We start from the raw sequence: 20356 nt of genomic DNA on the forward strand, positions 1-20356 counted from the left end.
CATTAAAAACTTCTTGTGCAACATGAACTACACCATGTTTTTCATATCTATCAGTCCAACGAAAAAAATTACAATGAACTCCAAACTACAATAATGCAAAAAGAAACATTGAATTAACAATCATCAAATCATCCCTTTAAACCCGTATCAACTTAACAAGTCCATCAAATAGATAATTTTATCTCATAGTTGGGACACCCATAAAAGGTCTTCCTGAATTCTCTAGCGTCACTGAATACTTAATCACCATACGCAACCCACAATTGTATAATATAATGTTCTTACCCCTGATTCGAATTTTCTTATTATTGTAATTTCACTACAAGAAAATAAGCCTTTTGCCACGCTTTTAAAGCGTACCGAAAAGTGCAAAAAAAGTGTATCAATAGCTTTTTACCAAGCTTTTTGAGCTATCGGCACGCTTTTAAAAGAGTCACATCTGCCAGGGTGTCGGTTGTTCTATCACCACGCTTTTGTCAATCTATTGGCACGCTTTATTTTTTGCCACGTTTTTTTTCTATTGTCACGCTTAAAAACATGGCCATATGTATTATCCTATGGCCACGCTTTAAAAGCGTGCCAAAAAATGGACGTATCACCACGCTTTAAAAGCGTGCTCATTAGTTTGGCTTTGGCTACCCTTCAAAAATGTGCCGATAGGTGAAGATATGGCTACGCTTTTGAAACGTGCCGATAGAAAAAGCTATTGCTATGCTTAATAAGCGTGCCAATAGGGGTTTTTTTCAGTTATTGCCACGTTTTTTGAACGTGGCCGTTAACTCAACTATACAATATGGCCACCCTTTTTAAGTGTGGCTATAAGTTTATTCAATAAACTATTCTTCTTTTCTAATCTTCCTAATAAAACCTTGCAAATTAAAATTCATATATAATTTTAAATCACAGTGTATGTATGCCTTTATATTTGTATTTTTATTATTGAGACAATATATAAAATAAGAAAGAAGAAATTGCATATATCAATAGGAAGGGAATAATTTTGATGCACACCAATATGCTTTAGACATTATTCCACAAATAAGTCCAGTTCCTCAAAAAGAAATTGCTAGACATTATTCAATAACCACTATTTGCTACTCAGCAGAAAAATAAAATAAAATGAAAAAAAGAATTCCACGTTGGTATTGGCCTCCACTCTGCTCAACAATTGTTATGGCCATTTCAACAATTGGTGCAAACGAAGTGGGACCTAAAATAAATCCATAAATGTGATCAGGTTCAGTACTACAATACCTAATATGATTCATCAGAGATCCCAGAAGATTAACAGAACATGAAGTAGAAATATAACCTGCAAGTCAAATATGAGGAACAATTTCCCTGTACCGACTCAACACTTCCTCAAAACCATTGCAAAACCCGTCATCTGGATAGAAGCTGAAGACATCTTGATCATGTATTGATGCTGCCATGATATTATAGCATCAACTATTAAAAATTTTAAACTTCAAAGAACAATTATATAACGGAACTAGTATTAGCTTTGAGAGAGATACCATCTCCAAATCCAAAACAAGGAATCAAGTTATCCTCATCAAATGCAGCAATGTTTTCCCAAGAATAGATATTGCTTGTTCATATGGATTTGGAACATTTCCAGTGTGATGCAAGCTTTTTCGATTAAATGAATTCTTTCCTGCAAAGATTATTCAGCAAACTTTTCGGTAAAGCACAATGCATAGCTTCCAACTATAGCTTAAACGTATTATAAGATCTTACCTGTCCATTCATTGCTCTTAGTAAAATCGATACCAAGAATAAGATTAGAAGACTCAAGGCCTGCCCATGCAAGAGCCTCAGTCACCTATATAGAAGTATAAGCATGGAAAATATTAGAATGTTAATTAAAATTTAAATTTAAAATAATGTTACAGAATCACCAGTTTTCTTAAAATATACACAAGAAAAAGAGAAAGGAGCACCATCATTGACAAAGGAATTTGAAGAGTGCAAGGGAATACTATCACAAGCTAAGTAATGCTTAATCATATTAAAAAAATGCGCTCATCAAATCTACATCTCTAAATTCATCAGGAGTATATATGTTTTTCCTCAGTGCATTCAGTTTATTGAAACCCAACGGCCACAACTGGAAGCTAGATGAACAGATAGCCATTCACCAATAGTTTTAAGGGCAAAGCATGACAAGCTACTTTACAACCTACTGACTCTTATGATCCTAAAATCCTAATGAATTAACTCAAAAAATGAATAATGCCTGCAATTCAGAAGTCAATTACATAGTTCACGATATTAGTCCAGATCAGCATCAGCTAATGAAAATAAATCTACAATGCTTAAAGTATCTCTTACCTCATCTATGAAATTGTAATTATCAGCAATTCTCGAATACTTCCTCTCTAACTTCCTTCTATTGTCGGGGCGGGTGACTTCACCGCTAGTATAAGATTGTTCATGGCCACAGTTTTGAGTAGTAGGAGGAGGAGGAGCATAATAGGGTTGCACCGTCGGATAAGGAGTTGGTTGTGGCTCATAGGCATGACCCCCTTGACCATAAGCTGGCTGAGGATATGAATTCCAGGAAGACGAAGAGGAACTTGAACGGCCATATGAACTCTGCCTCCAATTATTGTCCTACTATATAATAAAAAGGAAATTAATGCACCTAATTTTTTCTAATTTATTGTAATGAAAGCAAATTAATTAAGGAGGGGATATGATGATTGACCATAGCCCAGCCTGTGAAATAAACCAATAATTCAATGATTAAACAAAACTATGAAATAAACCAATTTAGTATTTGTAGTTCACTGGAAATAAAAAATGCGCAGAAAAGAACCCTAAGCTAGTGCTGCATTTAAATAAGTTTTCAGAGAGAACTTCAAAGACAATACTCAGCTGATGTTGCAAAAATAATAATAATGATAAATAACAAACAGTTTTCAGATTCAACTTTCTTTTTTTCTTTTTCTTAACAATCTTACTCAAACCATCTACTACAATCTTACTCAAACAGCCATGGGGACATTTTAGTACTATTCCTGATGACAATAAAAATGGAAGATTTAACATTGAGCTGATCCACTTGGAATTTGAGAAAATGTTTTGCATTTGATCCTTATTAGATTACCTTCAGCGATTTCTTTGAATTCTTGTTTTCACCTTCAATGCCCTGTAGAATGTTCAGCCCAAACTTAAGGCTGAACTAATAAAATGTAAAAATAAGTGTTAAAATTTCAGATTAAAGTTCAGATCAGTTCAAGGACATTTGCTAAACAAATAGAGGAATCAAAACCATGCTCGAATTCTCAGGAAACAGCTCAAATTCTCAGGAAACAGAGGAATCAAAATTTTTACAAACAATTAATCACAGTTGCAGTTTTATTTACCTCTTTTTACTGTATAAGATGAAGAATGAGCTTTAATAATACCCATGCACCCCTTCAACAAACTAAAGCATGCATAACAAGCATTTGTTATAGAAACATTTTGACAAGTATAGAAACCATCAATTAAGACATTTGTTTCCTGTTTAGAAAATCTTATATCAAGGTAATATTAATTAAGAAGTAATGGCTAAGTCCAATTGTTCTGACAGTTAAGTACCATTTTTCTTACCAGAACATGCAATACGACCCCCAATGCTTAGCCTATCAATACAGTTCATGGCAGCAACCCTTATAGCCTGAAATGAAATTCAAACGATTGAAAGAGAAGATTTATTAGTGTCACTATTTTTATCCTTGGCCAATGTTGAATACAAAGGACATACAAACCAAATAATACCATTCTGTATCTGTGAGATCCTTCGGAGACAGTGCTGCTGAAGGCCTTTTGGTTTGAGGGCTGGCTTCTACAGCTTTGAGGGACTTGTATAACTCTCGAAGCTGCTCACTCCGTGCAACCCTATCTGATCAGAATTGAGTTCCACTCCTTGATCTGTCTTTCTTGTCTTAATGTCTCCATTGTAATATCCTTCCCCCCAACTCAAGACCCTGCTAAATGGGCACTATGAATAGAAAGAAATTAATTTTGAATATTAGTATTATTGAATTGTGGTGTTGTCTAAGAAGCTATTGTATTGAGTTGTTCATATTAGAGAAGAAGAAGCAGAAGAAGAAACATGTCATGATGTGTCTCGTCATATGAAGTCCATTGAGGTATTTTCACAAACAACAGATATTCAAGAAACAGAAAATGAAAAAAAAATCACAAAACAGAACTGAAATTCAAGGAAACAGTTAGTTAGAAGTTAGTACACGGGTTGGGTAGATGAAGTAGACCAGAATATTGCATAGCTCCACTGGATGCTTCTCACAGACAAAGCAAGCTGTTCTTTGAAGTTCTCCGGCAACATTTCCTTGTTCTTTGGGTTCCGAAAAACATTAATCAGCGTTATGGTGAGGGTTGAAACAGAGAAATTGGCGGAGGGTTGAAATAGAGAAACAAAAAGGGATTAAATCTGTACCTTCTTGTGTTACGATGAGGGTTGAGCGCCGATTGAGGGAGGAATGACGATTGAGGGAGAGGCAGCGACGATTGAGCCAGTGTCGACGGAGGTAAGGTTTGAGCGAGAGAGAGAGCGAGCGCCGATGGAGGCCTTGCGAGCGAGAGTGAATGCCAACGGAGGGATATGCACTTTCACAAGACAAGGCTGGGTTCGATCGAAGATGGATGAACGACGCTAAGGCTGGGTTCGATCGAGAAGATGAAGCTGACGGCGCCTTAGCTTTTAGGGTTCGATCGAGAAGATGAACGCTGAACTTTTAGGGTTTTCTTGTTTTTAGTTGGCGTGTGTTGTTGGGTAAAATTTGATAACTTTGAGAAAAAAAAGTTAAGTGTGGAAAAAATAGGTGGGAAACTAAATTTTAGGAGAGGAACTCTATCGGCACGTTTTTTTAAGGTGCCAAAATAAATAAGGTATAGTCACGCTTTTCAAGCGTGTTGGTTTCTTTTTATGGCCATTCTCGTAAAAGCGTGCTGATTTCTCTCTATAGGTACGCTTTTCAAGTATAGCAGTAAGAAAGCGTGGCCAAATTTTCAATAAGTGGCTACCCTCGTAAAAGCGTGTCGATTTTCTTTTATGGCCACGTTTTTTAAGCGTGGCAAAAAAAACGTGGCCAAATCATAAATTAGTGGCCACCCTCGCAAAAGCGTGTCTATAGACCACTTTTGAGCACACTTTAAAAGCATGGCAAGAAAAAAGAGTACCGACAAACCTTTTTTCTTGTAGTATTTCTCCCACTGGAGTTGCTCTTACTTAAAGTTTCTTGACTTCTATCACCATTGTTTATCATGCCTCATCTAAAAGAATGATTTTTTAGAGTTTCACAAGAAGATACTATGAACAACAACAGCAACAAAAAATAGAGACAAAAAATAATATATGACGAAGATGAACATTAGGGGGTTAGAATTTTATAAATGTGAATCGATCAAGTTAGGTGTTTTAACTAAATTATATACAATAATCTTAGTTGAACTCTTTGTATGTCCACATTAATGTGTGGTTGTACACATTTAAAATATTTGGTGACTTTTAGACTAATGAAAATTTACATTTTTTAGAATAAAAAATACATTTAATCATTTTAAAAAGTAAAAAATTAATCTAAGACGAATTAAAATTTTCAAAAATTATTTTAGATATTACCTTTATGTTTATATATACAAATATAGTAAGTGATTGAATTTTTTGTTACACATCGTATTGTTCCTTTCCAATAAGAAGCTGTGTTTTACTACCAGCTCACTTCACTGCTCAGATACACGTATACTGCGTTAGTTGGTGTTGTCGTTTAGCGGGTTTTGCCATCTGGCAGTATAGTTTATACTTTATACTCTTTCTTGTTTGTTCTTAAATCTTAATTTATTTGCACTCTTTGAAATTCTACATGAAAGATATGATACTCACTCATGAATCATGATGATTCAACATTGTAAAAGAAGTACGTTGTATTCTAAATTAAATAGTAAAAAACTTAGTAAACATCGTGATTTGTTTTGTAAGTCTTGTTTTTGTCTTGCAATTTTGTCCACACTATTTGTGGTCGCTCCCACATTCTTAATTCTCGTCAATCACTACTTGTGTTGTCTCAACCCCGATCCCAGAAACATGACGGTGAGTATTCATCATTCTCTACTCTAACTCGCTCTTTTTCATACTTTAGAATTTATTAACCTTATGGCTTCGATCAATATATGATTTTAATCCTCCATATATATATATATATATATATATATATATATATTCCAGCATGCGCATGTCCCAAGGTTTGGCAATTGGGATGCAGATAATGTTCCATACTCGGCATATTTTGATAATGCGCGCAGGCAAAATTCCATAACAAAAGCAAAAGATTCAGAGGTCGTCTTTAACAAAAATAATGATGACGTGGATGCATCGAGGGCTTCTTCTCGTAATCGCTCCAGATCCAACAGAAGGCGGCATAGGGAAGGGCGAAGCAATAGTTCCAGACGCCAATTGCACCATCGCACAAGAATGACAACACAAGAAGCTAGTGAAATAAATAATTTTGATCACTCTGTCATGACGAAACTAAATTTAGGAACGCACCATGGAGGTAATGATAATAATAGTGCTCCCTTCTCTCCACCAAGACGTCAAATTAAACGCAGAGATAGTACTACAATAGGTCATCCCTTTCAGCATGCGGTAAGTTTCTCATTCTCATCTCTAAATCTCTATTAGTAATGAACAAAATGTTAGGGGTTAATACTTTTAGTATAAAAAAGTAAAGATATTAATTAAATTGGATCGTCCAATTTGTTTGAGGAAGAAGGATAAACTATAAATTGAAAGGTTTAATTTTAATTTTTAATTTTTTTTAAAACAAAAATCAAAATGTCCTATTTTAATGTTAATTTTTTTTATTTTTAAAAATATAAATTAGATGGTCTAATTTGTGATATTTTGTTAAAAGAATTATCCACAGCAATGTAAAATATATTTCCTACCATATTTTTTTGTAAAACACTCTCCTGCAACATAGAAAAAAAAACAAGCGGAATTAGTTAATATTGGTTTAAATACAAGACAAAAACAATTAAAAGGAAACTGCTTTTAACTAATTGAGTGGGACAGAACAAAGAAGGAACACTAGTACCAGAATTTGGAGCTTGGGATGCCACCGATGCTAAATCAGCACAGGGTTATACTGCTATATTTTGGAAAATCAGACAAGAAAAGCTAACTGCAAAACGCCGCAAACACTTTCCCAATAATAATGCTCAATCAATGAACAATAACATCCAGAACCAATGTAGCAGTAGTTCTTCCTCCAGATTTTCTAAGGTAACAATGTTGAAGTTTGTGCTGTCTATGTAACTTGCGAGATTGATTTGCATGAATTTCATCGTCGTTTGTACGTGTGTGTATATATATGAGCAATTAATTTCATTGTTCGTACCTTTATTGTACGTCCAGATAATGAAGCAGTGCTGTTGCTGTTTAATTTCACACGAAACCAAATGAACACGGAACACCTCTCACGCATAGGGAGATCCTCAATCTTGGAACTGCAAGTATACTAAGAACTCCTCATTCGCGCTGCTGAATCCTATAAGAACTAAGAATTCATCCAGATGTTTTTAATCATTTGGAATATTACGTAATATCACTTGATATGTCTTGTATGTACTAATGTAGTACCGCACCTTTATATAAATTATTTGAAAGCATCTAAAAATCCAACACTAACACAAATACACAATGATCATTAAGGAGTGAAGGAATTTATATTATGAGTGACTTTATATTTATTTAAAAGATATGTTAACAAAAGATAAAATTTTAGATACACTCATACGAAGTTGATAGTTAAAAATTATTAGATAATATTAAAAATTATTAGATGATAATTTAATCGATCCTAGTAAATTATTTAACCATTTTCAGTTATAATTTTACATGAAATTAACTGAATTTCCACCTTAACAAAATTACCGTATGACCATTTGTGACTAATATCTACATGATGTATTTGCTAAACAATTTATTCAAAATATATGGTATCTTCTAACCACTTCCAATTGTCATCGTTAGATAAAGAAATATTTATGCAAGTAACTCTCTGTTTCTTTATGCTTCATAACTTCCGAAGGAAGTCCATTTGAGTAAACTCATTAGCAAAGATAAACTATGAACTTTCCGTTGAAAGCGGCGCACGTCAGTGGCGCTGACGCTGAGGGAGAGGGTCCCAGTCAAACAAATTCAAAATTATTTAAAAAATTATAGCAGTAGCAATAGTAATTTATTTCACCACACTAACACAGTGGATCAAATCCCCGTAAATTCAACTCCGATCCGCAATACCCAAACAAGAGGAGAGAGAGAGAGAGAGAGAGAAACCCGATGAAGATGGTGTCGGAATGGATGGATTCCTGTTCGAAAGAGCAGATGCAGATTTACCAGCAATGGTTCAACTTGGCCGATTCAGGTTTTGCTTCAAACTTCCTTTGATTTCCGCTTCAATCTCTTCCACTCACATACCTGTTCATTCATTTCTTTAATTTCACGGTAGATGGAGATGGCCGTATCACTGGCAACGATGCTACCAAGTTCTTTGCTCTCTCCAACTTATCCCGCCCTCAACTCAAGCAGGTACATTCTAGTCTTCTATCAATTATTAAATTAAAGTTACAGGAACTGTGTTTCATAAGTTATGGTGAAATTACTTGTGTTTGCTATTCTGAATTTCAATTGAACTTTTCATATTCTTGTGGTTGCTAATGTTATCCGATCCCCTTATCTGCCTCCATGAAGGTCTGGGATATTGCCGCGAATAAAAGACAAGGATTTCTAGGTTTCGCGGAGTTTGTTACGGCAATGCAGGTTGGTAATTTGTCATCTTTGTTAACTGTTTTATGTTATTATTGACCGTGTTCTTTCTCTGATCTGAAATCTGAAATTTTATGTGTTCTGTAATAATCAGCTTGTCGCGTTGGCCCAGGCAGGATATGATCTCAACTCGGATATCCTTAAAACTCAGAGTACGTTTGACTAGTGTGTTTATTGTGTTAGTGTTAAATGCAGTTACTTGTTTCAATTGATCTTCATCATTTCATTTTAATTGTTCACAGTTGACACTGAAAATATCAAACCTCCAGTCATGGAAGGAACTGATGCTTTAGTAGCAGTAAGTAGTGTTTTTCATCACTTTTTGCTTTGGTATATACATCATATTATTTTTACTGATGCTTTTTCTTGTTATTTCCCCCCAGAAAACACAGAGTTTAACAATAAGTGGCCAACATGATGTAAATGGTTAGAGTTAGATATATAGAATTTGTATAAACTAGCATTTCTACCCATGAAAATTCAAACTGCTAACAAATTAACTCATGAATGAAATTAACGTTTGGGTAGTTTTGTCACACAAAGACTATCTTTTGTAGGTACAAAGTTAGTTTTGTACATTCATGGATAGCCTTTTTAGCATTCAGAACTTTTATGGGTAGAAATTATAGTTACTCTAATTTCTTTCTTTCATTATTCATGGTAGTGTACTATTTAACTAAATATTGATTAAATTGAATTCCTACTGTTCTGAATATATGCAGCGACTCAACTTCAGCCATCTACTTCATTCGTTTCAAAACCACCAGTAAAGAAAGTATGATTCATTCATCTTGTTAGCTCTTGATAAACTTGCATAAATACTATTTCACAGTAAGCATACAGTTTTAGTCTTTACATTGATTACCCCCAGCGAGTTAGTTGTTGGATACAAGGCAATATTTGTAGGCTTATGAGTACTATGTAAAAACAAATTATAAATGTGCTTTTGTGAAGTTTTTTTTTTTTTCTTTTAAGTTTGTTTCCATAAATCTGTAACAATAATTTGCTTTTCTTAGTTACCTCTGAATGCAGTTACATCAATAATTGATGGCTTGAAGAGGTTATATGTCGAGAGGGTAAAGCCATTGGAAGTCACTTATCAATTCAATGATTTTGTATCTCCATTATTGGTAAGTGATATTTATACCAGCCATGGTTCTTGAACTTTCCATTTGACTCTCAATTCCTAAAAGATAGGTCGGAAAGTCTAAATATCCGAGATCTAGAGTGCTAAAGGCCTAAACAGTACGACCCTCTCCAAGAGTGCTTCCCAATATTCAAACACTTAATTCCTAATCTACGATATTACAATTCTACTATACTAAAGCAATTCAACTTCATAGAAACTCATTCTGACAAGCACCTGTAAATTTGAACAAATTCATTATACTATGGAATTTAGGAGTTTAATTACAAATAATTGATGTTAAAAGACTTAATCTAAATTCTCAAACAATTTTTGCAAAATTTATTCCTATATATGTTACATGATTTGAAGCTCCAAGGTTCTCATACAATCCCTTTTTTTTTGAGGGAGGTTAAAAAAAAGAGAGAAAAACTCCTATAATTATTTATTCTACATTTTATGATTTAACATAAAATTATCAAAGTGACCACATTAGACAAGAAAATAATAAAAAATAGATAACTTGTACGAAATTCATATTAGTAGGTCAATAAAAATGAAATTTTTTGTTTTGATATATTTCATTTCATTTAATATTTTTTTCTCCAGGAAGTTGACTAATGAAATTTGTATTTTCATTCTTCTGTTCTTAAGGAATTAGGAAATATATATTACTCATCATTGATCAATATTTTTATTTTTAAAATTTAGCATGAATATAAGTTAAAATAACTTTTATAATTAATAATTAATACTACTAGAATATGTTATTGGAAATAAAATAGTTATAATTCAGTTTCTAGTTAAAGTTGCATTATGTCACTCAAAGGAGTGATTAACTTTAAATTGAATATAACTAGATAAATATACTATTTAATTATGTTTAGTTACCAAAACTTTTTCTTTAAAATGTATTTTATAATATGCAAGATCTTATAATATGCGAGTACAGTTTCCATTTTGAATTTAATAGAAATTTATGAGTTTACTTAACCCTCAAGTTTATCAACTTGAACACCAACTATATGATTAAAAGATGCTAAATTCTGTTAAATGTCTGGTCTATAACATCGCATCTCATTTATGTAAATATGATGATAATGTCTTCTATTCTTTTCTTTCTTTCTTCTTTTTATTTTTTATTTTTTATTTTTTATTTTTTGTGGTGTAAACATATATGTTTTCAATTTGATCTTTTTCAGACAAATAGTGATTTTGATGCGAGACCAATGGTCATGCTTCTTGGACAATATTCTACAGGAAAAACAACATTTATCAAACATTTGCTAAGATGTGATTATCCAGGTTAGTTAAGTTGTCGATGATCTAGCATCCATGATATATCAATTGCTTCATGCATACTAATGATTATAGATGTGCTTACATTACTTTGTTGCTCGCATATTCTGTATGAAATCTTTATTCAGGTGCACACATTGGACCAGAGCCTACAACTGACAGATTTGTTGCTGTCATGGTACCATAAACTTAGTTCATGTATTGTCTTTGGAAGTTCTTCAAGTCCAGGATATATATATATATATATATATATATATATATTGGTTGCAATAAGATCGTTTTTTACTTGTAATTTGTTCTTGCACACTTGTGCTTGTGGAAGTTCAAAAATGTTTGTAATATATTTTTGTTTGTAGTCTGGACCTGATGAGAGGACTATTCCTGGAAATACCGTGGCTGTTGATGCTAACATGCCTTTTAGTGGATTGACAACTTTTGGTGGTTCATTCTTGTCAAAGTTCCAATGCTCCCAAATGCCACATCCAGTGAGCTTTTCTATATATTTTGAAATCCAGTTTTATTTGAAAGTTGATTGTCAATTAATTCTCCCCGACATTAATACAATTTACTCTTTCAGTTGCTGGATGAAATAACATTTATTGACACTCCTGGTGTCCTCTCAGGAGAAAAGCAAAGGACTCAAAGAAGTTATGACTTTACTGGGGTTATATCTTGGTTTGCTGCAAAATGTGATCTGATTCTTCTTCTATTTGATCCTCATAAACTTGACATCAGTGATGAATTTAAACGCGTAATAGCATCTCTAAGAGGTCATGATGACAAGATACGTGTGGTTTTGAATAAGGCAGACCAAGTTGACACTCAACAAGTAAGGCAATATCAAAACTTGATACGGTCTTATATAAATATAATTGTTATCCAATTTTTGGGGATTTACATGCATCATATTGTAACATTGTAGCTTATGAGAGTTTATGGAGCATTGATGTGGTCATTAGGAAAAGTTCTAAATACTCCAGAAGTTGTGCGTGTATATATTGGGTAAGTTTACTTTCAAGTACAGTTAAAGGTCCGTTGCTTAACTTACAAGGGTCCATTTAACTATTTTTTGGTGCTTGAACTCTCTTCTTGCGATTGATCATGCTGAACTATTTTATGTACCCACTGTTTTAGTACTTGATTTGACACCACATAAATGTAATCCTTCCCAAGTAAGTTGATATTCTTCAGTTCTAATTTTCTGCTACTTTTCTTTGCAGCTCATTTAATGATAAGCCTATACAAGAAGGCTTTGTTGGACCGCTAGGACAAGAACTATTTGAGAAGGAACAGAATGATCTCCTTGCAGATTTGGTAGATATTCCAAGAAAGGCTTGTGACAGTCGGGTATGGCCCATATTCTGATCTTCTTGTATGCATGTAGCATATCACTGCAACCTTATACTCATGTTTGCTTGGAATTCCTTTTACTTTCTAGATATACAATCTGATTTCCTTGGAATAATGCAGATCAATGAATTTGTTAAACGTGCTAGAGCTGCTAAAATGCATGCATATATAATTAGCCATCTTAAGAAGGAGATGCCTGCAATGATGGGAAAAGCTAAGACCCAACAAAGGCTCATCGATAATCTCGAAGAAGAATTTAGAAAGGTGTCCTTCACTTCCTTCTCCATTGCCTATTAGATGTCTTAATTGCTTATCATTTCTGGTTTTGTAAAACAGGTTCAAAGGGAGTTTCATCTACCAGCTGGTGATTTTCCCAATGTGGAGCACTTTAGAGAGGTTTTGAGTGGTTATAGCATTGACAGATTTGAGAAACTGAAGCCTAAAATGATTCAAGCAGTAGATGACATGCTTGGATATGAAATACCAGAGCTATTAAAGAAATTCAGAAATCCTTATGATTGAATTATATAATATATCTTAAGGCTTTAATTTTATTTTAGAGAAATTTGTATGCTATGTCAGCAAATAGAATTTAAGAAAAATTCCAAATCATGATAGGTAATTATCATGTAAACTGTTATGTATTAACTTATAGATTATTTGTCATATTTTCAATGTGGATCATTAGTTGATAGTGGAAAGTTATTTTGTAATGTAATTGCATAAAGAATTGTATCCATGGACCTGTCATGAATGTCTCAAGTTGTATCTATAGTGGAAAGTTATTTTGTAATGTAATTCATTAAAAGTCACTAATTGTCCATGATCAAAGTTTGTTGAGAGTAAAATTCTAGAAAGCTCGCTTGCTGTCAGCAGACTGGCACCGTATTAGGGGTGGCAACATGTACCCTACCCGCGGGTACCCAACCCGATCCCACCCGATTGGGTAAGGTTGTCAACCCGATCCGCAGCGGGTAGGGTAAGGTGCGGGTTGGATTCTTGTGCGGGTCGGGTAGGGTGCGGGTTGAGCCTCAACCCTACCCGACCAACTCGCACCCTATATATGTATATGTTATATATTTATATAAAAATATGTTTCAAGTGGATGTTGAACCAAAGACCTCTCACTAAATGTAAAAGATCCTTAGCCACTAAAAAAAGATCATTAATTAATAATTTAATATTTTTTTTTACATAAAAGTCAATTCTATTTTAAATTATCATGAAATTATATAATAATTTTGCATCTTTTTTATAACCCGCGGGTAGGGTTGAGAGCAGGTAGGATTAGGGTTAAGATATTCTCAACCCGCGGGTAGGGTAGGGTTGAGTTTATATAAAAATCTCAACCCGCGGGTAAGGTTAGGGTTGGCTTCAAACCCTACCCTACCCTACCCGTTGCCACCCTTACACCGTATCATACATAACAAGAATGAGTTTACAAGGGGGAAGAGATTATTCGGAAATTATGGTGAGTTATAGTCTGCATTTGGCTAAATGAGGTGAATGAAGCACTTTTTACCTCTGACACCTGTTTAAGTCTTATTGTCCGGTCTTTTGATGCTTTTTAATTTTATCCTCTGAAATGGGGTTAATCCTCAAGATGGCCCTGAAATTTGACTCTCGATGTAATTTAGTTCTCAAACTTTCAATTGACTTAAATTGTATCCTGAAATTTTGACTCATGCCTCAATTTAACCCTTCCGTCATTTTTCGTCACCGAAAAATTAATCTGACATATTTCAGGGGCATATGATCAACAATTTTTTTTCAGTTTTACTCTTCTTTTATACCTACCACTACTATTATCATCACACTACTCTCTCTCTCCTCTCAACCATTGAAACAACCATCACTGGCCAAACAAACCATTGGAACTAAGAGTCGAATACATCACCACATCAAAAGAAGAATCCAAAAAAAAATTTTAAGCTTTATTTTTCCAATCTTCACCCTAATTTGTTCAGATAACAAAATTAGGTTCAATTTTTCTTTTTCTTTTTTTATTCTGGGACAAAGAATGAATGAGTTGAAAGAAAAATTGTTGAGGAAGCTGAAATCAATCAAGCCAATTGGGTCTCAGATAGGGGTGGAAAAAAGCCAGACGGCCTGCCAAGAGCCTGTAGCCTGGCTTGTGTTTGGCGTGGCCTGACCTGACTTGTTATAAAATAGGCCCAGGTTCAGTCTCTTATAAAAGCTTTATTATGTTAATAGGCCAGGCCCAAATTCATTAATTAGCCTTATTAGCTGTCAGGCCTGTTTGGGTCTGTTAATACATAATTACATATATAAATAATTTTTTTATTATTAACAAAATTATAAAATATTTTAAATTTATTATATTTAATCATAAATAGTTTTGTATATTTTAAATATTTTAAAGTTTAAAATTTTTTATAAATATTAAATATAACATATTACATATAAACATATTTACTAAAAAAATAATTTTTTTTTAAATAATATTTTTATTTTTGTAAAAAAAAATATTAGGCCTTTTAACAGACTTCAGGCCAGGCCAGGCCAAACTGAATAATAGGCCAGACTCAGTACTTTAAAAAAAGCCTATAGCAGGCTGTAGGCCAAGTTCAGGCCAATTGTTACATGACAGGTCAGGCCTGTTAAGAGCAAAGCCTGACCTGACCTGTTTTTACCCCTAGTCTCAGGTAAGAACAAATCCTTGAAGTGAAAGTATTAGTATGTTGATTATTTCCAAAAGATTCCAACTTTTAACCTAAGTTCCCTCTTTGTTTTTCGAAAAAATGTTCCCAAGAAAATAGTTGTTGTCCACCCTTTCCAGAGAACTTTGTTACAATGAATTTTTATGGTGACCAATCCAATTAGAAAGAATCAGAATCCCATGACACCAAAAAAAGAGGGTTAAGTCTCAAGAGTCTAATTTCAGAAAGTAGGTTTAAGTCTCACCGATGCTGTGCGCACATGGTGTTGCTGTAGGCCAAGTTGAAAATTTTTCACACTTGTTCACCCAGCACTATGTAGATCAGGGTCACCCAAAATTTCCTAGCACAAGCAACAGAAGATTTAGAAGAGGAGTGGAGGCAAACGGCCAACCCGAGCACCGCAATGGCGAAGAAGAACTAGAATACGCAGAGCCAGAGTAGAGGCAGATGCTGACTCACAACGGTGACGGCGACGATGGCTCAGAGGCAGAAGCAAAGGATGGCAAAGGCTAATGAAATAAAAAAAGTACGAGAAGAGGCAGATCCAAAGGACATGTTATAGCTATTTGAGGCTTGTTCTTGCTCCCCAATTCACCAGAAACACAATAATTTGAAAGAAATGGGGTTGCTAGGTTTTTTCTTTCAAATTATTGGGGACTAAATTGATGCATACAAAAATTTTGCCATATCAGACTACCGTTGAGGCTGCCAAGTGTTAATTACATGTGCCACGTCAGTTTTTTGGTGACGGAAATAGACAGAAGAGCTAATTTGAGCCACGTCTTAAAATTTTAAGGTATAATTTGAATCAATTAGTAATTTGAGGATTAAATTAAATCGGGAGTTAAATTTCAGGGATCATTTTGAGTATTAACTCTCTGAAATGTCCTATATTATTTAGTGGCCTCTATAATATTTAATATTTGCACAATTGTCCAGTTGTAGACAGATGGGCCGCCACTCTAGTATTGATTTTAATGGGTTTGCAAACTTCAAAAATATTGCGAAATTAGAATTAAAAAAATTGAAAATGTTAAAACCAATTCACAACCATCACGGACGGATCCACTGCTACCGCAAAGTGTCAAAGACAAGTGTGGAAAATTTTACATCTAGAAAATAGTATGGTGCATCCAAATTGCAGAATGTAAATATAAAGTGTCTAATTTAATTATTTGTTATATTCTTATATTTTAACGTATTATATCTAAAACTTTATTTTATAATTGAATCATTATAACTTTTTATAAAAGTAAACTTATAAAATAAAATACTTTTTGAGCAAATAAATAATGCCCGTTTTAAATTTAATTTAAATTTAGATATATTTAATATTTAAAAAAGTTAGATAATATTAATTTTTTTCATAAGAGCGCTCTCTCCATCCTTCTCCTTTCCTCTTAGTATCGGGATAAAAATACCAATTAACGGCCATCACAACAAACACTCTCTTTCTCCTAGTTTGGAAATTTTTTCAGTGTGGAACCGGGTAAAGAAGATCTAACTCAGAAAACTGTTAGATCACGAGCTTCAGAGCCTCCCCCTTGCATTTCAGTGGCGGCTGAATCTCCACCGCGCCCACAGTTGCTGGCTCCTCGCCTCAATGACCACACAAAGTTGTTCCTGTCAGAGGTGTCTCCAAGTTTCATCGTGAACTTTTTTTTTTCCGATCAAGTGAATTGGACAGCCCTCAATTCTAAGGCATTACACCCATACATTACACACTCACACACACTACATGAGTATATACTATTAACATTATTCTATATTTCTCCAAGAAAATTTGAACTTGATGCAGCTCTATGCGAGACAAACAAAATTATCATTTGACCCAGGCCTCGGCTGCTAAGTTTCACCGTGAACTTAAACCTGAGTTGTTCCCCATCTAATGAGAATGGGCCCCATCTAATGAGAATGGCCTCATCTTCCTTCTCAATCCGCCCAAGTTGATGAGCCACTGCCCTTCTTGGTGCTTTTGACTATTACTTCGGTGGATCCAAGTCGAAATTGGATTTTTTTGTACATAGTAACTGTTAAGGGCTATATAAACCCAACTCAAACTCACAAGGATCTAGCAACAAACAAACCATGAGACTAATCTTTCCATTACTTTTCTCACCTAAACCTAACTCAATTAAAATAAACAGCAGTACTTTACCCTCTATTGCAACTCCAATCTGCCTCTGCACTGGTCTCAATCAAAGTGGAGATGATCGGAAGTACTGAAAAAGTCGAACTCATGGACCTGGAAGCTTCAAGTTGTCGCTGGACTACTGGTTTTGAAGACTCTACCGTGTCCTCGGCCACGGTCTTGAGCTTGGGGAATTTTTTTTTGACATAAACTTGGGGATTTTTTTTTGTCATAAACTTGGGGATTCTTTAAGTTGCATATTAGAATAACTTTTATCATCAAATTATGGGCTTAAAAAATTACAAGGCTTGAGATTGGTACACAAGAAACTCGAATATGATACACAGAAAAAAAAATAAAACTTTAAAAGAAGGATTGAAAATTTTGGCATAATAAAATTGCATATTGACAAAGTAGACCCTAATTTGGTTAAAATTAATAATTTTAGAAAAAATCAATACCACTGTTTCAAGGTCATAAAATAAACCACACTTTGTCAGGGTATAAAAAGAATAACAGGCATCAATAATGTGCATAAGCCAGCAACACAGAAAGGATAAAGTGCATCATTCACCTCATTTAATCAGGTACAGACTATATTTTACCAGAAATTATACCAGAAAAGAGTGTAAAAGTACTGTGACATGCACTTTCTGTAAGACTGAAACTTGGACTATATACATTGTACACGTTACCCGAATCATTTTTAAATTTCAAAGTCAATCTAAATATAGCTATCTATTAATAATATTGGTGAGGATACATGTACAGTTATTTTTTAAACAAAATCTAATTAAGATGGTATAAAACAGCCAAAAAAATGCACAAATATGTTATCATGTTTTCTTCAGCAGTAGTAAAAAAATTTTATTGAAGAGTAGAAATTTATTGATATAGTATAAAAATTTATTTATAATACAAAAAAATTTACTTATAACACAAATTTATTAATATAATATAAAAATTTTGTATATAACACAGAAATTTTTGTATATAATACATAATTTTTTACTATAAATATATTTTGTTGGTTCTTAATATTTTGGGCATGCGGTATTTTAAAAAATTTTATATTGTGTACCAAAATTTTTATGTTGTGTATATTTTGTTTGTTTTGTGTTAATATTTTAAACATATAATTCTTTAAAATTTTGTGCTATATACTATAATTTTTATGTTGTATACCAAAAATTTATGTGATCACTTCAAAAGTTCTGTATTCTAAGAGGGATAAAAAAAGGAAAAGAAATTAAACAACACTAATAGTAAAATAGTGGAGCTTCATGAAGAAGAAAAAAATAGTGGCTGCGACAGCAAGGACAATGATAAAAACGTTGAAGAAAGAAGTACAAAAAAAGATTACAGTGACAACGATAACAATATTGGAGAAAGAAGCACCGTAAAAGAAAAAGAAAAAATAAATAAATAGTAACAAGAAAGCGAAGAAAAAACAGCAGTTCTCGGGAACATGACTAGGGGAGGAGAAGAAGCGAACGATGACTTAATTAAAAATTTGGTTAAAAAAATAGTTGAGGCCCAATTTACTTTATTAAACAATAAAAGTTCCTAAATTAATAGGCATCGGATTCGATGGTCCCAGAACAAAACATGTTTTTTAAGTTTTTTTAATAACTGTTAAATAGTCCTTTTTTAATTTTAATTACAAACTAACCCCATATATTTTATTTAATCATAAAAACTATTTTTATTTTATAAATGATTATTTTATCATAAATCTATCATGTTTATTAACAATAAAAAATAAAAACAATAACGAATTAGATCTTCCATTGATCCTAATAAACTTTTTGGCTATTCCAATCGATTAAAAGATTATATTTGATCCGTGACGTTTGTCCAGGGCCGTGAAATCCTGTTTCCCTGAAAATCAATCGATTAGATTATCAAAACAATCGATTGAATTTCAACTTTCCATAACTCAATCGATTGGACTACAGGTTGTTATCACAAAACAATCGATTAAAAATTGCAAGGCAGCATGGTTTTCGCAAAAATCAATCGATTGGTCATATTACCCAATCGATTGAATGATGACTAAAATGTGGGTTTTTTATAATTCAATCGATTGTTTATACTACCCAATTGATTGAATGCTTCAAAACAACCTGAGGTTTCACAATTCAATCGATTGGTTGTGATACCCAATCGATTGAATTCATAAAAACAATATGGATTTGCCAAATTCAATCGATTGGTTTTGCTACCCAATCGATTGAAGTGTGTACTAGCAACTTGAGGTCTCACAATTCAATTGATTGGTTGTGTTACCCAATCGATTGAATTTTATACGTGACTTCCAATTCAATACGTGACTTCCAATTCAATCGATTGGTATGAGAATTCAATCGATTGGGAAGTGATGTAAATGTGTTTTTTTCGGTATTCAATCGATTGGTAATGTAATCCAATCGATTGAAATTTGAAATTCGCTATCTATTAAACCCAAACCATGCGTATTCACTCTCTCCCCATTTTAAAACACCATAACACCATTTCTGCACCTTTCTCCTCTCTCATCGAATCCAGAAAGCTTCTTCTTCTTCTCTCTTCTTCTTCTCCAATCTCACCAACATCCACTCCAAACTACATACATATTATTAATCCTCATCCAAATTCTTTCAAAACCCACCAAATCAATATCTCCAAAATGGCCAGAACTAAGAACGCCAAAAGAGCTAAGGTTGAGGGAGAAAGCTCTGCTTCCGCCAGACTGGTTGTTTCATCACATTACATGGCAAGGTGGCTGCCGTCTCCAAGGGCACTGAACAACTATGTGAAAAAGTTCGAGTCAAGGGCAATTGTTCCGCCCAAGTACATAACAGCCAAGTTCATTCATGATAGACATTATAACTTGGTCTGGAATGCTTTGCAAACACAACACTTGACTGATTTTGTACAAACTAAGG

The 20356-nt window shown here is 33.7% G+C and overlaps 3 protein-coding genes across 19 annotated transcripts; 2 read left to right on the top strand and 1 right to left on the bottom strand.

Moving 5' to 3' along the window:
* Positions 1–338: 338 nt before the first annotated feature.
* Positions 339–4790, bottom strand: LOC130946609 (E3 ubiquitin-protein ligase RGLG2-like). 17 transcript variants are annotated; one of them, XR_009072608.1, is made up of 11 exons: positions 4451–4790; positions 4242–4348; positions 3769–3991; positions 3601–3667; positions 3372–3433; positions 3113–3182; positions 2335–2616; positions 1741–1825; positions 1518–1657; positions 1313–1426; positions 342–1210 (listed from the first exon to the last, which is right to left on the bottom strand). XR_009072608.1 is itself a non-coding variant. In XM_057875445.1 (10 exons), exons 4-8 carry the CDS (start codon positions 3606–3608, stop codon positions 1542–1544), a joined length of 561 nt encoding a protein of 186 aa, XP_057731428.1. In that variant the 5' UTR covers positions 3609–3667; positions 3769–3991; positions 4242–4348; positions 4451–4790; the 3' UTR covers positions 346–1210; positions 1313–1426; positions 1518–1541. The 17 variants fall into 17 exon arrangements, 3 of the variants coding, with proteins under 3 accessions (XP_057731428.1, XP_057731574.1, XP_057731507.1); XR_009072537.1 differs by having other exon boundaries at positions 2335–2619; XR_009072486.1 differs by having other exon boundaries at positions 2335–2619; positions 3113–3187.
* Positions 4791–6051: 1261 nt separating this feature from the next.
* Positions 6052–7566, top strand: LOC130983642 (RPM1-interacting protein 4-like). Its single transcript, XM_057907552.1, has 4 exons — positions 6052–6103; positions 6239–6658; positions 7088–7297; positions 7430–7566. Exons 1-4 carry the CDS (start codon positions 6098–6100, stop codon positions 7475–7477), a joined length of 684 nt encoding a protein of 227 aa, XP_057763535.1. The 5' UTR covers positions 6052–6097; the 3' UTR covers positions 7478–7566.
* Positions 7567–8114: 548 nt separating this feature from the next.
* Positions 8115–13429, top strand: LOC130971653 (EH domain-containing protein 1-like). The gene is made up of 16 exons (XM_057897125.1): positions 8115–8441; positions 8526–8605; positions 8768–8836; positions 8937–8994; positions 9085–9140; positions 9226–9268; positions 9565–9617; positions 9859–9972; positions 11171–11273; positions 11396–11445; positions 11624–11752; positions 11845–12096; positions 12190–12269; positions 12488–12614; positions 12738–12881; positions 12954–13429. Exons 1-16 carry the CDS (start codon positions 8357–8359, stop codon positions 13137–13139), a joined length of 1629 nt encoding a protein of 542 aa, XP_057753108.1. The 5' UTR covers positions 8115–8356; the 3' UTR covers positions 13140–13429.
* Positions 13430–20356: the final 6927 nt, after the last annotated feature.

This window comes from Arachis stenosperma, chromosome 1 (genome assembly GCF_014773155.1).
Source record: "Arachis stenosperma cultivar V10309 chromosome 1, arast.V10309.gnm1.PFL2, whole genome shotgun sequence".
NCBI lineage: Eukaryota > Viridiplantae > Streptophyta > Magnoliopsida > Fabales > Fabaceae > Arachis > Arachis stenosperma.